The sequence below is a fragment of the Idiotropiscis lumnitzeri genome, chromosome 11 (genome assembly GCF_059441095.1).
Source record: "Idiotropiscis lumnitzeri isolate Australia: NSW breed Sydney's pygmy pipehorse chromosome 11, RoL_Ilum_1.0, whole genome shotgun sequence".
Classification (NCBI taxonomy): Eukaryota; Metazoa; Chordata; class Actinopteri; order Syngnathiformes; family Syngnathidae; genus Idiotropiscis; species Idiotropiscis lumnitzeri.
Window position 1 is genome coordinate 2,744,237 of NC_142401.1, and position 19,223 is coordinate 2,763,459.

Genomic DNA, 19,223 nt, shown 5'->3' on the forward strand with positions numbered 1-19,223 from the left:
TAAGTTTCACATGAGGATAAACCTAAAAAAAAATAAGAGATGCCATAAAGTTTAAAAAAAAAAAAAAGTTGCCGGCTGCACTGCCAACGATGTCTCACCTTTGTTTTCCATCTTTTTAGTGGCGGTTGCATTCAGGGTTTTGCCAACGCTGGAAGAGAAGATTGCGTTGAACGAGCAAGCTCTTCATCAAGGTAGAAGAGATGTTCCCTGATTCATTTCAAGGGAATCTTTGATGCTGTGCGTTTTTTCCTTATGTATTGTAATAAACATGCATATATGCATATAAGCAGAACTGGGCACTTGACCGCAAACTCGGTACCCGTCTGGCCTCGACCCTCCAGCTTTATCACAAAATTGTCGACCGCGACCATTCGCTCCCTTTAATAGTCTAAATCAGAGAGAGAGAGAGTGAGAGTGAGAGTGAGAGTGAGAGTGAGAGTGAGAGTGAGAGTGAGAGTGAGAGTGAGAGTGAGAGTGAGAGTGAGAGTGAGAGTGAGAGAGAGAGAGAGAGAGAGAGAGAGAGAGAGAGAGAGAAGAGAGAGAGAGAGGAGAGAGAGAGAGAGAGAGAGAGAGAGAGAGAGAGAGAGAGAGAGAGAGAGAGAGAGAGAGAGAGAGAGAGAGAGAGAGAGAGAGAGAGAGAGAGAGAGAGAGAGAGAGAGAGAGAGAGAGAGAGAGAGAGAGAGAGAGAGAGAGAGAGAGAGAGAGAGAGAGAGAGAGAGAGAGTGTGTGAGAGTGAGAGAGTGAGAGACGCTCAGTCCAAGCCACGGCGTTGGAGAGAGGAATTTTTATTTATAAATGCACCGTTAAATAAGTTAACTGGCCAATTTTACCGCGTTCCTTAACAAAATCATCGGTGCAAAAATAGACAACATGACTTGAAGCCGTTGCAAGATTGTGGGCACCTTTCGGCTTCCGTTAAATTGACTTTTGTTGCGTTTACTGCCTGCTTTGAAATGTCATTTCTTTATATCAGCACCAAAGTGAAATGGGCGCGTATTAGTCTTTGGCTTGCGAAGCTCCTCATTCAGCGGCATTTACCGCCGTCTGTTTTTCAATGCATTTCAACACTTTGCTTCCACAAAGCTCTTTAATCGTTTATGCTTAGGTTGGAAGATAATAAACAAGTTGCGGCAAAAGTGCCTCGTGGGGGTGATTCTGGCAAGAAAGTGAAACGCTTCTGTCACTTGCAGTGTCGTTGCTGCACTTTAAGTACCTTCATCTATTCTCTCAGCGTGGCTGCCATTGTGTAAAATCTGAAGAGGCAAAGCAAATGCACGCCACTTTGGACGGCGGAATGATCGTCTTGCAAATATTGGCTGGAGTGAACACGAAAGCAAAAGCAAAAAAAAAAATGAAAAGCAACAACTTGCTTGAGTCCTTGACTGAGACCACAAGAAGTGGAAAAGCTTTCCAAACAACTCAACTCGTCGCTTGCTGCATTTCTTATCTGATGTTTTACCCCCGAATAATAAATCGCGCCGCCTTCTGGAACAACACACTGGCATGTCGACCGTTTAAATTCAGAAGTTGGAACGTTGACTCAGTGATGCGTGGGCAGATTGCTCGCTTAAAAGTACATTCAGTCTATTACGTTATTTTAATTATGAAAAAAAATATGAATATTGAGTATTTTAGTCATAATTGAAATCATGATAATTTAAATGTTTTTTTGGGGGGGGGTACAAAACAAAACAAAAAATAAAATGTAAATAACATTAAGACAAATCAAATTATTTGAAGCACTTTAAGTTCTTTTGGACCAAACAACATTGATAAAACTAATTATTTTTAAAATAAAAAAAAGTAAAAAATGTTATAATAATAATAATAGAACGCTTTAACAATGTTTCATAAAATCATATATATATATATATATATATATTTATATATATATTATATATATATATTATATATGTATGTATGTATGTATATATGTATATAATCATTTTTAAGATGATGCCAATTTTGTAATCGTTGAGCAATCGTAATTGAATTTCAATTAATCGAGCAGCCCTACCTTGTTGTCTGCTATTGTTGTTCCTTAACGTCAAACTTCTTGTACTGCATTTTTCCGTTTTTGCCTGCAATGCTGAAATGTTCAAAACTGTTTTTGACTTTAAAATTAATTGATTTAAACACATTTTCAGGCAAAAAAAAGAAACTGCTGTAACATAAACAAACAAACAAAAAGTCAGCTTTGTTTCTTTTTTTTTTTTTTTTGTATTTTCAGTCAACCGCGTTATTTGGTGTTCTTGTATGTGTCGGGAGGTCGAACCGATTGCTTTTTTGTTGTATAGATGGTCATCTTGAAGAAAATGTCCTTTTGGGAAGGAAAATGCATTTGCTGAGGATCAATTTATTTTTCTATCAGTTTCAAAAAGAGCATTCACACTTTTGGTCTCACACGTTATCATCCGGCCGGCTACCTGCGTCTGAAAATATTTGGAGGCGATGGATTCAACTAGTAGAACGTCGCAACACGACAGATCCTGCATATTGTCTCAACTGATAAAAAAGGAGAATAATGACAAAAATACAACAATCACTCCTTAAGATAAACAAGGAAGATTTTTTTTTTTTTTTGCTTCATTTTTTGACTGTTTCAGTCCTGACAGTATTTCAAAGTAAATTTTAAATATTGCATTTTGAGATGTGAGCTTAAGAATACATTCAGAATATGAATAAGTTTCTCATTTATGTTTATTTTTATCTGCAATTGGAGCAGCGTAATATCTTTGGCGTTAATGACCGTAAACATCTCTCTCTTTTTTAAAATTATATATATATATATATATATATATATATATATATATTTTTTTTTTTTTTTGGGGGGGGGGATCTTCATTTATTTTTTTTTACAGCAGTGCAACACCTTTCGCTGAAACATTTCCATCCTTTCTTGCCCAACAATGTTTTTGTTTACCTTAACGTACATTTCCTAATATTGTTACCCCCCCGCCCCCCCCCCCCCTCGTGTGTCAAAGCCGAACCACATCGGAGGCGAGAGGCCCTCCGGGCGCGACGTTTTCAGCTGCCACTTGCACAATACGAAACAAATGTCAGCGCTTGGCAAAATGGTGCGACTTTGTTCGTCTTACAGTACTTGGCCTTCTTTTGTGTTTGACTGAGGCTCCCCTGTGTAAGCATTCTCGATTGTGAGACGTCCAATCGTGTGTTCCCGCTTGTCTTGCTTGCCTTTTCCTCTGTCGTTATTTGTCTCTATCGCTCTATTGATCTCCGTCCGTGGCCTGGTGTTAGCTATGCGGCGATTGACGGATGGGTCTCCGTTTGCTGGGTTATTTAGTAGAAGTGGCGAGGGGAGGGGGTGGAGTGGGCTGCTATGTAACTGTCGCTGTTACTTGGCCCACTCTTGAAGCTTGTACAAAACAAAATGGCACTCTAGAGTTTTTTTTTTCTCGAGATATAAGGTTAATTCAATAAATAAGAGGAATTTTTCGGTATGAGGACTTCTAATACAGATGGAAACTTCCTTTTTTAATTAATTTAAATTTAATTTTGCAGATTAAAAAAAACAAAAAACGTTGAAAGTTTTGACGATGAACAAAGATGGCTGACCAAGAAACATGCTCCAGGATTGAAAAGCAGACAGCTAACAAGTTTTTGGGGGTGTGAGGGGTGCAAACTAGTTATGGGAGAATGTAGGCCTGCTCGATTATGAAAAAAAAAATAAAAATACTAATCACGATTATTTGGGGAATAATTCCGATTATTAAACGATTTATTTCGGGGAGAAAACACGAAAATGTTTGTATGTAAAAAAAAAAAAATCACATTCTTTTAAACACTATAATTATGTATTAAAATAAGTTATTAAAAAAAAAGGCGAACATGGATGAATTCAAATATCGTTCCCTTTTATAAACAAGCAGTCTATTGGCATTTACTTGCTCGATGCACTTGGACTTTTAAATAAAAAATTTTGATAGATTCCTCAAATTCATGTCAAATGAATACCACTTTAACAATGTTATTTAATTTGTTTTTTTTTTTTACCATTGCGTTTGTAGCGTTTTAAACATTTGCATGATCGGTGTTCAAGTCAAATCCTGATCAAATATGACCCATCAGGTCCCGCTGCTGCCTGTTCTTTTCCGAGCAATCCGTTGAGAATGGTCTTCCTGACTTTTTGGCAAAGAGGTCAGCGGCCGAGGAAATCTCGCTTTATCAGATGCATAGTCTTTCTTTTCCCCAAGCTGGTGGAGGTAGATGGCAACCTCACTTAAATCCTAAAATCCTCACGTTTATGATATTTGCCCAGCATGATCTGTGCCTGCCGATGAGCGGGAGCGCACAACATGTGGAATGTAGAAGGTCATACGGCGTGATTTACACAGCGTGGAATCCCTGGGAAAATACTCGGTCCGGGATCAAACGGACGGCATGCTTTATGCTCAGAACGCTGACCTTTCGATTCATGAATTTTACTTCTCCCCGTCAAATCGTGCACGATATGGACAATGCCGACGTTTAGGAATACGGATTAGAGTGCAACTATGATGAGAAATGTCTTTGTGGTCAAAAATAAAGTTTGGAATTCCAAAATCATGCATTGAAGGTTGATTGGAAAGTCCAAATTTTCCCTGGGTGTGATTTTCTTCTTGTGCCTTGCGATTGGCTGGCAACCCGTTCAGGGTGTCCCCCGCTTGCTGCCCGCAGACGGCTGGGATCGGCTCCAGCACCCCTCACGACCCTCGTGAGGAGAAGCGCCGCACATCACGGATGGATGGATGATTTGTGAACACCGTAAAGGCATCCATCCGATTCTCGCAATTCACTTTGCCGGATTTCCGCCTGTGAAACATCGCGCCGTGTTTTCATGGCAGAGCACACCACGCGCACTTAAAAATTGGTACCACAAAGCTCCTAATGTAAATCGAGCAGAGAATTAAGGCAGAAAGTAAATGCAGCACTGAAGGTTTTTTTAAAAAAAATATGAATTAATGAAATGCTGCTCCAGCACATCTCTGGGTGCTGTTTTTTTTTTTTTTTTTTTTAATATATCGAAATATAGAAAAAAAAGCCCACTGTTAGCTGTCGAGGTGCATTTGGACTTGAAATGCCTTTAATTAGAAGTGAGATATTAGCATTTGGTCGGGCTTTATGTGGGGTGAGGGGATCGGGCAGCGACTGCGCCTTCATTAGCAAGCTTCTCCGTGTAATGAGTGGCGTCATTAGCTGATGGAGAGGATTTGCTCTCGCTTTACCTTGAAAGGCACATCTTTTAAATACTTGCGAGGAATAAGGCATTTTAATGGATTTCTTAATGAAGAGAATAAAGATGCTACATCTTGGAAATTTGAGTGCACTTCTGATCACTGCTGTCTTTTTAGTTCAGTTGTTTGCTTTTTGTTTTTTTCTCGCCAGAATGGGGGAAAAATTTGGGAACGCAAGTGCAGGGGAGGAAGAAAAAAAAGTATGCGTCACGAATAAACACAACCTTGTAGATAATCGTGAAAAAAGTGACTTTTTTATTTATTTTTATTTATTTCATCTATTTTTATTTATTTATTTATTTCATTTCATTTCATTTTATTTCATTTTATTTATTTGTATTTATTTCATCTATTTTTATTTATTTAATTATTTATTTTATTTTATTAATTTTTTTTTATTTCATTTTATTTATTTTATTTATTTTTATTTCATTTTATTTATTTTATTTATTTTATTTATTTTTATTTATTTAATCTATTTTTATTTATTTTTATTTATTTATTTATTTATTTTATTTTATTTTAATTTTTTTATTTCATTTTATTTATTTATTTTTTATTTTAGTTTAATTTCTCGAGCGCTCCAATGGAAAACATTGCACATTTACGTCTCAAAGAACCCTCGCGGGCTAAATCTGACGGCACAAATGTCGACGCCGGAGTGCATTTGGACTTTCTGCGGTTATGACAGTCGGAGCGGCGCTGTTTTTTCGTGATATGGAAGTCACTCTAAGCCGTTGACGCCGCCTCCATTCTCAAGATCACGCGTGAAGTGATTTTTGTATTTTTATTGATGCGTTTCAGGAAGTGGCAAGTGTGGGAAATTGCATCTTTGATCTCCTCGAGTTTGGGAAATATATTCTGAGTGTGTTGAGCTCTGCAGGTAAAATACCCCCATCCAGCCATACGCTCTGAAAAGCACATAAACTGAGACGGATATGTCATTTCGGAGGAATATTAACCCCTCCCTTCTTTTTTTTTTCCCGTCTTTCAAAAGAGATGCAGATATTTGTTTTTGGATGTTTCCAATTGCCGTTGCTCATTAACAAAACGGCGTATTTGTTTTCAACTTCAACCAATCACTTTGATATGCTAATTACAATGTCATTTAATTTGAGCCCCGTAATGATGATGCTGTTATTATGGACATAAATGATGCAGTTAAGCTGAGCGTAATCTCATTTGCATACTGTACATGCCAGTAAATGAAGCCCTTTCCTGTGTTGCTTCAGCTTGAATTTTCCACTCCTTTTCACAGCGCGTCCCTCAGCTCCTGCGCCTAATAGCGCACCGGCTTGTTTGATGTCGACAGCTGCTTACCGCACTAAATCGAGTCGCAATACGTCGTCCATAAAGCCTCCTGAGTGCTCTTTTAAGAAGTTGCTCTTAATAAGTGAGCTCGCTTTATTCATATTTTGCGCCGGCTGGAAAGCGTGCTTCGGCGTCATTGTCTTTCATCCACAGTTGATAAAAAATGACGTCCAGAAAAAGCAACAGGTGAAATTGATGACTTTATTTAATTATAATCATTTTTTTTTAATAATCATAAATGCTGCTTCGGGCCGTAACGATAGAGCAAAATTCACGATTTGGCACCGAGGTTGAATTTCAGCTTTGCGCTTCAGTTCGCATTCGGAACAGTCATAGAACAAACCATAAAATGTCGTATTTTTGGTGAAAACAGAAACAAATTGTGATTTATTTGACAACAAAAAAAAATGGACTTCCCGTGGGGTCGCTTTTGGTCATTGAATATTCCGTCGGAAAACCGAGACTAAAAAGAGGAAGACGACTCGTTATTTGAGTTTTGTTTTAATACCGAAACAGCCATTTTTTTTTCTGGGACAAGTAAGGATAAATCTAACAAGATTAATTTTCAAGTTTTTATTCTGAAATGAAAATAGATTTGAGCATGAGACACAAAATCGAAATCTGGCTCATATATTCGTTTTAAATTCCCGGAAATTGTCACCGAAAGCATTTCTTCTACTGACCAACAGGTGGCGATATGTACTCTTATGCTTCAACCTAATTCCAGAAATGCGGATTATACGTGGAGAAAATGCTTGGTACCCTTCTGATAAATAATAATAATAATAATAATAATATGCCGCGCAGGATGCTTTATGGACTTCAGCACTGGTATCACAATCGCCCTTCCCTGAGAATCCTCCAGCATATTTAATTATTTTTTTTTTTATATATCATCAAGAATATAATTTTTTTGCCGGACAATTTTCTGTTGGTCTCTAATTGGCCACATAAATCTCGTCAGCTGAGGGTGAGAAATGTTTCAGTGTCACACAGTGTAATCTTCACCCTTATTTACCAATTCATTAAGATTCATTGATGCCGGCTCGCTGAGAGGAAATGACAACATAAATCAGGCCTCCAACATAATGACCCTAATCAGTTGGGAATTGCAGAAAATGTCATGATGAACTATGTCCTTGCCTTCGTGCCACTGTATGTTGTCGTTTTGCGACGTGTCCTCCTGACAAGGACTGGATTTAAAAGAAAACATCAAATGGAAAAGTTGTTCAAAACTGACACCATTAAAACGAAGAAATCCATGTCAGGACGCTTTTTGATATTTTGTCCTTCAGTCGACATCTGGCCTGACTTTCTTCCATTTGTCCGTTCTCAAGTTGTGGCTTTTAAAATAATAACATGATTCATTGTCTGGTGTATTGTTGGAGATGATTTGTGATTTCAGAAGTCACCGATGAAGTGAGCACAATTCGATGCCTGATTGAAAATGATTGCGGAACAATTTTTAGACGACACTGACTCGTCGTCAGTCGAACGAGGTTTTTCTATAAGCGTTTTGTGCCTGAATGTTTTCGTCCAGGAAATCAATCGTGTCCTTGTACTTTTTGGGCCATATTTTGTTACGGGCGCTCACAAACGTGAGTTTGTCTGAAAGCGAACAAGCTAGCGGCGATCATGTGCTCGGCCTGGAAGTTGGCTTGTGATCGGCTGACACAAGATTTGGACTGGACCAAGCGATTGAGATAACATTAGTTGAGGTCATGGCTTTGTCGCCCATGTACAAAACGCGGCTTCCAAGCCCATCTGACCACGTTCCGGTTCCGGGCAACTCCGCGAGCCGCCGCTCCTCTAAAAGTCATGAATCATTTTTAGGGATGTAAAAATTCATAGAAAATAAATAAGAAATAATCTAATCGTAAAGATATCGGGGACTGAGAATCCAATTGTTACATCCCTAATCGTCATGAACTCATTTACTGCCATTGACGGCTAAAAACGTCAAAGATCCTTTATTATTGATTTTTTATTTTTTTTTTACTCGGCTGGTAGTGAATGAGTTATGAAGTAACCAAACTATTTCTAAATAGAAATAGACAGGTAAGCCGGAGGTTGACGACGGAGGTTGGCGTCTGTGTGTGTCGCGCACGTGGGCGAGGCCGATAGCAAATTGATCGCAATACGAATCGAGTGACCGTCATAAATACGTCGGCCGTGACTGATGACTTCCCGATCAAACACCAATGGCGTTTTAGGGTGAGCTTTTCAGGTGTGTTACGATAACAAAAGTGCCGCTGAACTTCAGGAAAAAAAAAAAAAAATGATTAGGTTACTCATTGTCCCAAAAGACAACAATTCTAATAATATTGTCCCCGACTTAAGATGGGGACAAAATATTAATTAGACAAGTTCGTTAAGGCTGACCTTGGTTTTCCCAAGAAAATCCATTTGACAGATTTCATCCCCACAAGTTTGCATTTGGACACCCTGTGGCAAGATGATTAGAATTATGACACGGATGAAGTCATGTTAAAACAATAAGTCGCGTTTCAGATCCCCAAAGGTGGGGAGGGACCGAAGGTATGTTTTAGAATTTTTTCTGTCTTTGCTAATGGCGCTTTTCCGGGTCTAATTGGTTCAATCAACTTGAGGTCTGCACTTGGCCGTGCGTTGGCCTTGTGATCAGAAATCACGTTTCCTATTTTGTGCTCTCTGCCCTCTTGTTGCCGTGTTGGCGGGCAAGATCGTCAAAGTCAAATGAAGGAGAGTTGCTGAGAAACATCTCCTAAAAGAGGCTTCAAATCCCAGAATTACGCGTCCAACCAGATCGAAACTCATTAGACGTTTCTATTTGCTTACTCTCTGTCCGCCCTAGTTGGACTAAAAATACCGTGGCCTGCCTTACTTTGCTACATTCTGTCATCGTCTGGGCGCAGTGGGCCTTGATGTCGACTTGTTGTCTGCGCAGAGACAAAGTGGTGCGAGTATTTACTACTTGGGTAGAGTTTAGAGTCTGCATTATGAAACCGTTTGTGTGGTTTTTTGTTTTTTTTTTGATTGTGCTTATCTATTAAGGTGCTTGATATTCAGATGACTGATTTTTTTTATTTTATTTTATGTTAACCATAAAACTGCTCTTGAGGTTGGCCTTTGTGCACTGTAAAAATAATGGGGAGTGAAAAATCCGATTAAAGTTATTCCACTAAAAAATTCAAAGTACATTTTTTTAGTAAATTTTACAAGTTTGCTAAATCTAAAAAGTCACTCCAAGGTGGAAACCATTTTTTCCCCCCACAATATAATACACGGCAACTTTATTTATAAAGCACATGTCACAACAGCTGCAGCTGCAACAAAGCACTTTCCATATGCTGTAATATAAAATCACGAGACAAACAATAGATACCAGAAGAACAGCAGAACTGCGACATTCTCATGTTGAGTCAAAAGCTAAAGAATATAAACAAGTTTTAAAAGTGGACAGAGAGGGGGCGGGGCTTGCCGAACATTTAATTGAAGCTCATTCCAAGGGGAAGGAGCGGCAACAGAAAAGGCATGATCCCCCCTTGTGGCTGCGATTAGTCCACGGTACCTCCAGCAGCATTCGGTCCGCAGACCTGAGGTGCGTAGGGGGGGACTTGAAGACGACCAGAAGTATTTTAAAGCGACCTCTAAGGTGCACTGGGAGTCAGTGAAGAGAGGCCAAGATTGGGGTGATGTGATCTGTCGGACAAGCTGCAGTTAAAAAACCAGCAGCCGCATTTTGGACCCGTTGGAAGCGATTGATGGAGGGCTGGCTGACTCCAAAGCGCATCACACTAATCTCGCCCCGATGTAACAAAGGCATGGATTACTGTTTCTAACTGCAGCTGGGTAAGAAATGACTTCACAACTCCGGAGTCATTTGACATCCAGGATCTTGAGTTGTTTGCTTGAACTTCCTGTAGTTAGTGAATCATTAAACCAAGTCAATGTTTAGCATGTTTTTTTTATTTTTTTTTTGCAAGTTCCCGCTGTTGTGCTGTGAGGATGCACTGTTTACTGCGTCTGGTATGTTTCCACCTTGTTGACCGCGCACCGCAACCATCGCCCGGCTTTTATCTCCATGAATGCCTTGCCCAGCGGCGTATTGAGTCTTCAAATGTCAGAAGAATCACTTTTTTTGTTGATCTTGTTTCTCCGAGCCCAAGCTGCATCTGCATCAGCTACGATTCCCTAAAGATACACCCCCGCATATCAGGACCCGTTTACACTGGGCTTGCCCCGAAAGTCTCTGAGGATATCAGCGGAACATTCCACCTGGTTAATATGAAATGATGCTTGCAAGGAGAAGTGTTTGTTGATCAACACGAAACCTGCGTCTCCCGTTTACCGGAGTCATAACGGCAATAATGTATTAAACACACCGCTGCTCTGTGCGTACGGGTGTGAAGTCCTCATATCTCCTTTTCTTGTATGTAAAGATGAGAGACCGGTTTGTTGTCAAGTGAGAGTTCTTTTGACATTTTCTTGAGATATTGTTGGCGTTGGAATGGCTGGCAGGTGTAATGTTCTCGTTTGAGAAAAGATTTGGTCCATCCCAGCCGTCTTCAGGCAGTAGGCGAGGGACACCCTGAACGGGTTGCCGGCCAATCGCAGGGCACGCAGAGACAAACAACCATCCGGGCTCACAATCACACCTAGGGGCAATTTAGAGTGTTCGATCAATCTATCATGCATGTTTTTGGAATGTGGGAGGAAACCGGAATACCCGGAGAAAAGCCACGCAAGCACGGGGAGAACATGCAAACTCCGCACAGGAAGGCCGAGCCAGAATCAAACCCACGACCTCTGCATTGTGAGGCCATCGTGCTAACCAGTCGGCCACCGTGCCGCCCAGAACTTTGGTCCTCTTTGGAAAAATATCTTCAAATTTAAGACCTTGGTCCTCATTCGGAAAAAGCCGGTGGGGGGTGCCCTCTACGGGTCGGGGGTGAGATCCAGCCCCAAGTGGAGGAGTTGAAGGAGCTTGGGGTCTTGATCACGAGTGAGCGGAGGATGGAGCGTGAGATGGACCGACGGATTGGTGTTTCGGTTTTCACACAGCAGAGAACGTCCGAGGGTGGCCTGTGACGATGCTTTTGGAATTTGACTCGCATCATTTCTAATATCGCAAAACATTTCCTCAAGCTGCTTCTTCCACTTTCCATGATGTGTTGTGCGACTTTTCCCAAGCATGTGGAGCCAAAATACAGCAAAAGGCGGAACATTATGTCGTTGCACCTTTAGTCCAGATTGTTGTGTTGTCTAGACAAGCAAGCGAGCTGAACTCCAAAGTGACTGACTCGCCTTTTGCGCCCTCCTTTGTGTGTCCTTATCTCACTCGAGATTTGTGCTCTTGTTGTTGTGCTTGTGTAAACAAGGATTGTGTGAGAACGGACTGAATCGTAGCAGATGGCTGCTGGGGCTTGACTGTCAGGAGCATTCAAGGAAAAACACAACCTGGAGAAGGGTCAAAGCACAGCTGTTGCAAGCCAAGCCTACCTTGAGGGGACTGTGCCTTTGCTTGAGATGCCACAAGCTGGATTTGATTTCTGGCCGCGTCATCTCTTTTTTTTTTTTTTCATAATTTGAAAAAGAGCGAAGGGATAACGTATTTTCCGGACGATAAGCCGCTACTTTTTTCCTCAATTTTGAACCATGCGGTTAATACAACGGTGCGGCTTTTCGGTGGATTTTTCTTTCACCACTAGGGGCGCTCTACAGTTCAGAAAATACGCTAAATAAATCTAGATTTTTTTTTTTTCTCTTGGGTCCGTTCTGTTTTAATTAGTAAAGTGGTTGCCGTGTTAAAAGGCACATTTTTGCATTCACAGTACAAAATTGTTCTGTTACTTGGCAAGTCTTTAATATTTCTAATAATATTTTTTTTCCATATGCGGTATTTTGAAAAAGCTCAAAGGTTAACTGTATAAATATCGCCGGCCATAATTTCAACCTCGCAAATCTGGTTTTATGATTTGTTCTTTATGCGCATAGTATGTTTGTTTTTGGAGCAGGAAGTGCCATTTTCTTTACCTCAGTCACGGCACTGTCTATTTTCTGGACACCTGACCTATACTTACGGCTGCGCAGTCGTCTTTATAAGCATGTGAAACATCGGAAAAGCACACAAAACATGGGTGTCCGTTGCGATCGGTGAAAATAAATATATATTCAGAAAAAAAAAACGGCAGGCCAATTTAAAGCAGAGTTACGGGAGGTGGCATCGCTTTCTTTGCTTTTCTTGTTGTGCATCTCTCAAGTCTGCTTAATATTTTCGATGGCTGCAGTCCTTTTTTTTTTTTTTTTTCCATGTTTTGATGTCTATTTTTTTTTTTGTTCTTTTTTTTTTTATTTTATTGCAACCTTGACTAATTCTATGATGGAATTAATGATAAGAGCAGATTTATGTTTTTTTTTCATCAATTAAAATAAATTAATTTTAGCTGTCCCTTCGTCACTGCTCGTTCCAAATGTAGGCGTCATTTTCGCCTTTTGCCAACTTTATTGTGAGTCTAGTTTTGCATCCCTTAAAAATGTTCCCTGATCATTCTCTCGATGACTGTGACTGAGATTCTCTCTTCTAATTACGTAACATTTTGCATGGATGTCGCCTCTAACAGATTTCCGTTGATTCATTTTCTTCCCAAAACTAGTTAAACATGGTTGGAAAAATACTAGTTCCTCTTCTCCAACTGAGTGTGGCGGATTGAAGTCATCACATGCTTTATCTCAAATGGCGTTTAATTTTATGTGAATGGCTTTTTTTTATGTGGTGCCTCAGGAGGAGAGAAAGTGCGCAATGGCCTGTAGATGGAGTTGTAAGTCGATGTGTCCCCATGCCAAAGTATTCTTTTTTTTTTGGTCACTGCCTGTTTAGAAAATCCCATTATGGAGCGAGTTAATGCCAGACTGGAAGGGTTAGCTGGGTCAACATCTGTCTGGAGAGGGAGTAGTCTCAGCCTCGGGAACGGGGGCCTGTAGGTTGTTCAGAGAGGCCTCTAAGTGTGTGTGTGTGGGGGTGTGTGTGTGTGTGTGTGTGGTGACACACCACTGAACCAGCACAGGCCACAGAGTCAGATGACTCTCTTGGCGAGGTTGGGCTTTGTAGCAGATACTGTACTTCATTTAGGTTGGGTTCGGAAGTTCCTTGTGGCTCACAAGATACTTCCTGAAAATCATGACCTAAATAGGAATGTGCTGTTTATTTTCCTTTGAATAATGTTACGTGGAGATGACTATCTCACCTATGCTTTGCACATATTCCCTGTGACAAGTTGTCAACTTCAATTTCCTGTCTGTCAGCCTGAGTGTTGAGGTATGTCTGTATCTTATCTTGTTTCGACCTGCTGTGTGTGTGTGTGTGTGTGTGTGTGTGTGTGTGTGTGTGAGTGAGAGAGAGAGAGAGAGAGAGAGAGAGAGAGAGAGAGAGAGAGAGAGAGAGAGAGAGAGAGAGAGAGAGAGAGAGAGAGAGAGAGAGAGAGAGAGAGAGAGAGAGAGAGAGCGAGAGAGCGAGAGAGCGAGAGAGAGAGAGAGAGAGAGAGAGAGAGAGAGAGAGAGAGAGAGAGAGAGAGAGAGAGAGAGAGAGAGAGAGAGAGGGAGGGGGAGAGGGAGAGGGAGAGGGAGAGAGAGACGCTCAGTCCAAGCCACGGCGTTGGCCCTCCCATGACACGCCTTAAATGCAAGCCCATAAATCTGGATTGAGTTCCATTTTCCCCGGCTTTCATGATGAGGCCTTGTGTTTTAAAGGCAATTATTCAGTTTCAAATAAATAATTAATCAGGCAAGTAAATTTGCTTCTGCCTGACTTGGTCGGCTTCATTAACCTGCAATTTGGAGGTTTGGTGAGTTGCACCAGTGTGGCTTGCAACTGGTGCTGTAAAAAAAATTAAAATAATAATAATATAGAGGTGTTGAGACAAACCAGTGTCACAAGGATTTGGAAAATGTTTATTTTTTTTTTCAGATATTGCGATTTCCATTTACGATTTTCTTGACAATGTACGGTGACATTGATAAACATGACAGAAAATTATTAAAAACAATAAAAGCTATGACTGTAATAATACAAGGACACATGAATGTCAGATGAAATGTCAAAGCTAAATTGATTCAAATATATAATTTTGCGCTATTTTTATGTCAAGGTCCGGTCAAACCCCCGACAAGCATGCCTGCTAGGAAAATGAGGAACCTCCAGGGATGTTTTTGTCGGAAGCCTGTGGAGCATTAAAGCAACATTCCAGGCTTTCACATTCACATTTGACACTTTTATCTTTTTTTAACTTTATTGTGTAGATCTCAAAACTTATTGCAAAATCATGCTAATATGATTGATGTGATGATAAATATTTAATATATGTTTGACATGGAATCTCTGTCATGATGACGTCAGCCGTTTACGTGTTCCGGTCTGAGGGCGTCTGCTAAATTGCTAACGTAGCCGTCGTCTTATTTTCTGTCTCGATACGTATTGTATATACAACATTTCTGTTGGTAGCCCCTGGCTCTCCGGCCTAACGCGGTTCTACCAGACTTCTGGGACAAGTTGACTGGACACCTAAGCACTTATTTTGGGTCTTTCCCAGCTCTGTATTTCACTTTAGCGATTAGCATGTTTAGCGCCTTCTTGTTGGTGGGGTGGTTTATTTGTCACCACGAAGGAGAAGATCTGGATCACGCAGGTCGTTGCTGCTGCTGTGCACAGACTTGAATAGAGGACAAATAACGTTCGTACGGCCGCGGCGCAAGCTAGCTTGGCGCCTAGCATTCACGCAGGCTCGAAAGAAATTACTTTCGGGCAATAGCAAAGAGGCTATTTATTTATTTTTTTATAAGTCTGTATGCCGCTAGTTAGTGTGACCTGCTTGGTGAGCGTAGGGCACCCACAAATTTCTTGTTCCGTTTCAATTTGAACGACAACATCCTTCGCCAACATTTCTCTTTGGAATTCTTTATCTTCCAAACTGCATTTTGGTGTGAATGAAAGAACCCTGGAGAATTTGCGCTGCTTTCCCTCAACCTTGCTTTGGATGTTTCTCATGGAAGTGTTTTGGCACGCCCTGGTTCCCATTAAAAGAGCATTGAGCAGTGGTTCTTCTGGGAGCCACGCAAGTAAATATATCCATTTCCATAGAACGTGTTTTGTTTCGGAGGGCCACTGTTTTCTTGGGCTCTTCTGCATTAACTCAACTCCGGCTGGGGTTCCTCGCCGATATGTCCTGTAAAGAGCAACCGTATTTATACTTTGTGACGGAGAACACAAACAAAACCCCGGTTTGACTCCATATTTTCCATACCAGCGTAAGAAGAACAAACAAGATACAGGCAGGCAAAGAGCAACATGGCGATCTGCAATAAAAGTCAAATTGGAAAGGAAGGATATGACACGTGTTTATATTTTGTCCTGGAGATGTAACACAAGCTGATTGCTGTGTTTTAACAGCTGTTTGACCTTGTCTTTCTCCCTCTCTCTCCCCCTCACCCTTCCATGTCCCTGTTTTCTCTCGGCAAGTTTTTAAGTCATGATGCAAGAATCTAGGACGGCGACAACAAGTAATGGAGCGTTTCATCAAAATGGAGGCGCAAGCACGGAGAAGGATTCCGAGGAAGGGCAACGCAAGAGCGCGACGCCCTCAGTGGAAGTGACGGCCGCTGATCTTGTGCATCTTCAGCAGTACCAGGTAGAGCGAACCCCCCCAAGCCCCCCTCGCCCCTTTCACACCTGTCTTCACTTTATTAAGACGTGTCATCAGCAGGACCACGCCACCTCTTTAAGTGCCAATTAATATTTCATTCATCTTCAAAGTACATCTCGTACATAAACACATTACTATTATTATTTATGTATATTGAGGCACTTTTTGAATATTTAAATAAGGGGAAGTGCTCTCTCTGTGTGATTGTGTTTGCTTGCAAATGTGTTTACCGTCGCATGCGGCATCTGCATTTTTGAAATATTTATAGGGATGTTCGGACATATTTTAAGTGTGTAGGTGCAAAAAGATTTTGTTGACAGTTGAGAGTGGTGGGAGGGGTGAAAAAAAAATCTACATTCTGATTCTATGGATCATTGTAAACAAAGCTTGCACTCAAGGGAAATGCCACGCTCGGATGTGTTAACCGATGAGGTGCAGAGTGCGCTTGTCACCGCGGCCCAAAACATTTTCTCCCATCTCGGTTTTGGAAGCGGAAAGACAGGCTCTTTCTGTTGGTGTCAGTGTTATGTGTGGCACACGACAGCGTGTTTAAGGAAACAACATTGAAAAGATCAGGGTGTCTTCTGCTATCTCGCTCTCGCCGACAGGGCAAGCGAGGGCTGTTGTCAGGAGCTGTTTGGCGATGATGCGCGGGCTGTGTGCAGCTGACTCTTGTCACAGCGCATCTGTCAACGCTTTGCTCGGAGAGAGCAAACAATTCTGCAGATGAACAAGCGAGCGCTCATTCAGCGTTGGGATTCGGTGAGCTTTCGGGACAATCAGTCTGATGGCAAAAGGAAGGCGGTTATTTTGTTCTGCTTTGAAAAGTCACTTGCGAATACATTTGCGGGGTACTTAAGTCTTACTCGGGCTTGTTTTTGATGCTGGAGGGATGAAGTCATGTGTTGGTGGAGTAATCATAGCGGAAAGCCGTATGTTATTAGCAATGAGAAATAGGACTGAACGGCAATTTTGAGATCGTCAAAGCTGCATTTTTTTATTGATTTATTATTATTTTTTTTTTATAAATGGCTCTTGTGCCCCACACAAGAAGCAGGTCACACTAACTAGCGGCATACAAATTAAACAAAAAGCATTGCGGTGTCGCCCGTAATTAATTTCTCCACTGCTTGAATGCTAGGTGCTAAGCTAGCTTGCGCAGCAGCCGCACTGACTTTAATTATTCTATTTGTAAGTCCGTGCACAGCGGCAGCACCGAGCTGTGTAATGCGGATCATCTCCTCCGTGGTGACAAATAAACTAACCCGCTTGCAAGTAGCGTTTTAAACCGAGGAGGCGCTAAACGTGCTAATCGCTAAGCGTGCTAATTGCTAAAGTGAATTAGAGTCAGGAAAGACCCAAAATAAGTGCTTAGGTGTACAGTCGACTTTTATTAGAAATCTGGCAGCAGCTACGAACGGAAATATTGTATTTCAATCAATATGCATCTTGTGAGAAAGATTTAGATTTTTTTAAATTTATTTAATAAATAATATATTATATAATATAGAAATATATGCATTTGTATGTATAATATGCATAGGGTGACATAAAATGATGCATGTCGTGATTTAGGACAATCAACAATTTGACAAATTCCAGATAAATTGTATCATATTGGGAACAAATGGTTTTTAGTCGCGGTCACAATAGAAAGTTTGTCTAAAAGTAGCCGACTCTTCAGTCTTGGTGTTCGGCCTTCGGGCCACTTGAGAACTGCTCCGTCTCCTCATTCTGTCAGCTCGGCATCTCGGGCCCCGTTTTTTCTTTTTTTTTTTTCCATCGAAGGAGGAATAAGTCGTCAGTGAGAAATTCATAGCCATCCTGAATTCATTACTGCAGTAGTCAGAGAAAAGCATGGATACAGTTTCAATAACTGCAGGCCACACTTGAGTAAACAGTTGTGCTGAAACCTAATTCCTGTTGACTTTTTCCTTCATTCTTCACCAGAGGCATTTGCTTTGGTTCACTGTGCAAAGACAACTGGGTTGCATGTGATGTAGTGGAGACGCACGAGGGGGGGGGGGGGGTGTCAATTGTCATTTTGTTCATTCGTAAGGAGTCACAATGCCCAAATTGATTCCAACAATCGACAAAAACAACAACAACAAAAAACTTTCCGGACTAAAAGCCGCTACTTTTTTCCTCGGTTTTGGACCATGCGGCTAATACAGCGGTGCGGCTTTTCTGTGGATTTTTCTTGCACCAGTAGGGGCGCTCTAGAGTTCAGAAAATACACAAAATAAATCTTGATTTTTTTTTTTTTCTTCTTTTCGGTCTGTTCTGTTTTAATTAGCAAAATAGCCTGGTGCGGCTTGTGAATCTCAATTTTTTTCAAAGAGCTGCTGCGGCTTTTATGCGGGTGCGCTTTATAGTCCGGAAATTACGTTAATGTTCTTTTTCTTTCACTGCAGTGTTTGGTATTATGGTGGCGAGAGAACGCTTTTAAAATGGGCCTTTTTGAACATCTTGAAAAGAAGAAAGGTCAAAGTTAAAAAAGGGGAGGTGGTTTGTCTGGCAGGAACTTGTTCAGAAAGCGTGCACACACATCTGTGATGCATTCTCGAGCCATTTTAATTTTAAAACTTGTTTATGCCGTATCACTTTTTTTCTTAACATCTATCAAATATCCTCACAAAAACATCAGCATTCTGTTTAAACTATATATATATATATATATATATATATATATATATTTTTTTTTTAAAAGAAAAAGATTCATCTCAAATCCTTTTCATACTCCAATCCAATTGTCGTAGATTTCCTTTAAGTGGGAAGGCCTAACAAACCTGGCAGTGACATATCATTTATTCTTATTAGGCAATGTAACAATGAAAGACAGTACTCATTAATAAAGATAGGGGTGAAATAATTGTAATCTGTTTGATCATCTTGATTTTGACAGGGGAATTCATCTTGTCGACGAGTCAGATCTGGGGGAAGTGGACCATAAGCTTAACTCAAGCATGTCTATTCATGATATAAGATTCAAACGCGGCTT

General features: G+C 40.7%; 1 protein-coding gene across 8 annotated transcripts in view; it reads left to right on the plus strand.

Annotated features, from left to right (window-relative positions):
* foxp1b (forkhead box P1b) overlaps nucleotides 1-19,223 on the plus strand; it is a 116,487-nt gene that overhangs the window by 30,507 nt on the left and 66,757 nt on the right. For 6 of the 8 annotated variants that reach the window (XM_088309303.1, XM_088309307.1, XM_088309312.1 and 3 more), the window contains 2 exons: nucleotides 120-191; nucleotides 16,039-16,207. In XM_088309303.1, the coding sequence (XP_088165429.1) occupies nucleotides 16,049-16,207 (159 nt within the window). In that variant the 5' untranslated portion in view covers nucleotides 120-191; nucleotides 16,039-16,048. The remainder of the gene's footprint in view (nucleotides 1-119; nucleotides 192-16,038; nucleotides 16,208-19,223) is intronic. The other 2 variants (XM_088309304.1, XM_088309306.1) reach the window with 1 other exon arrangement.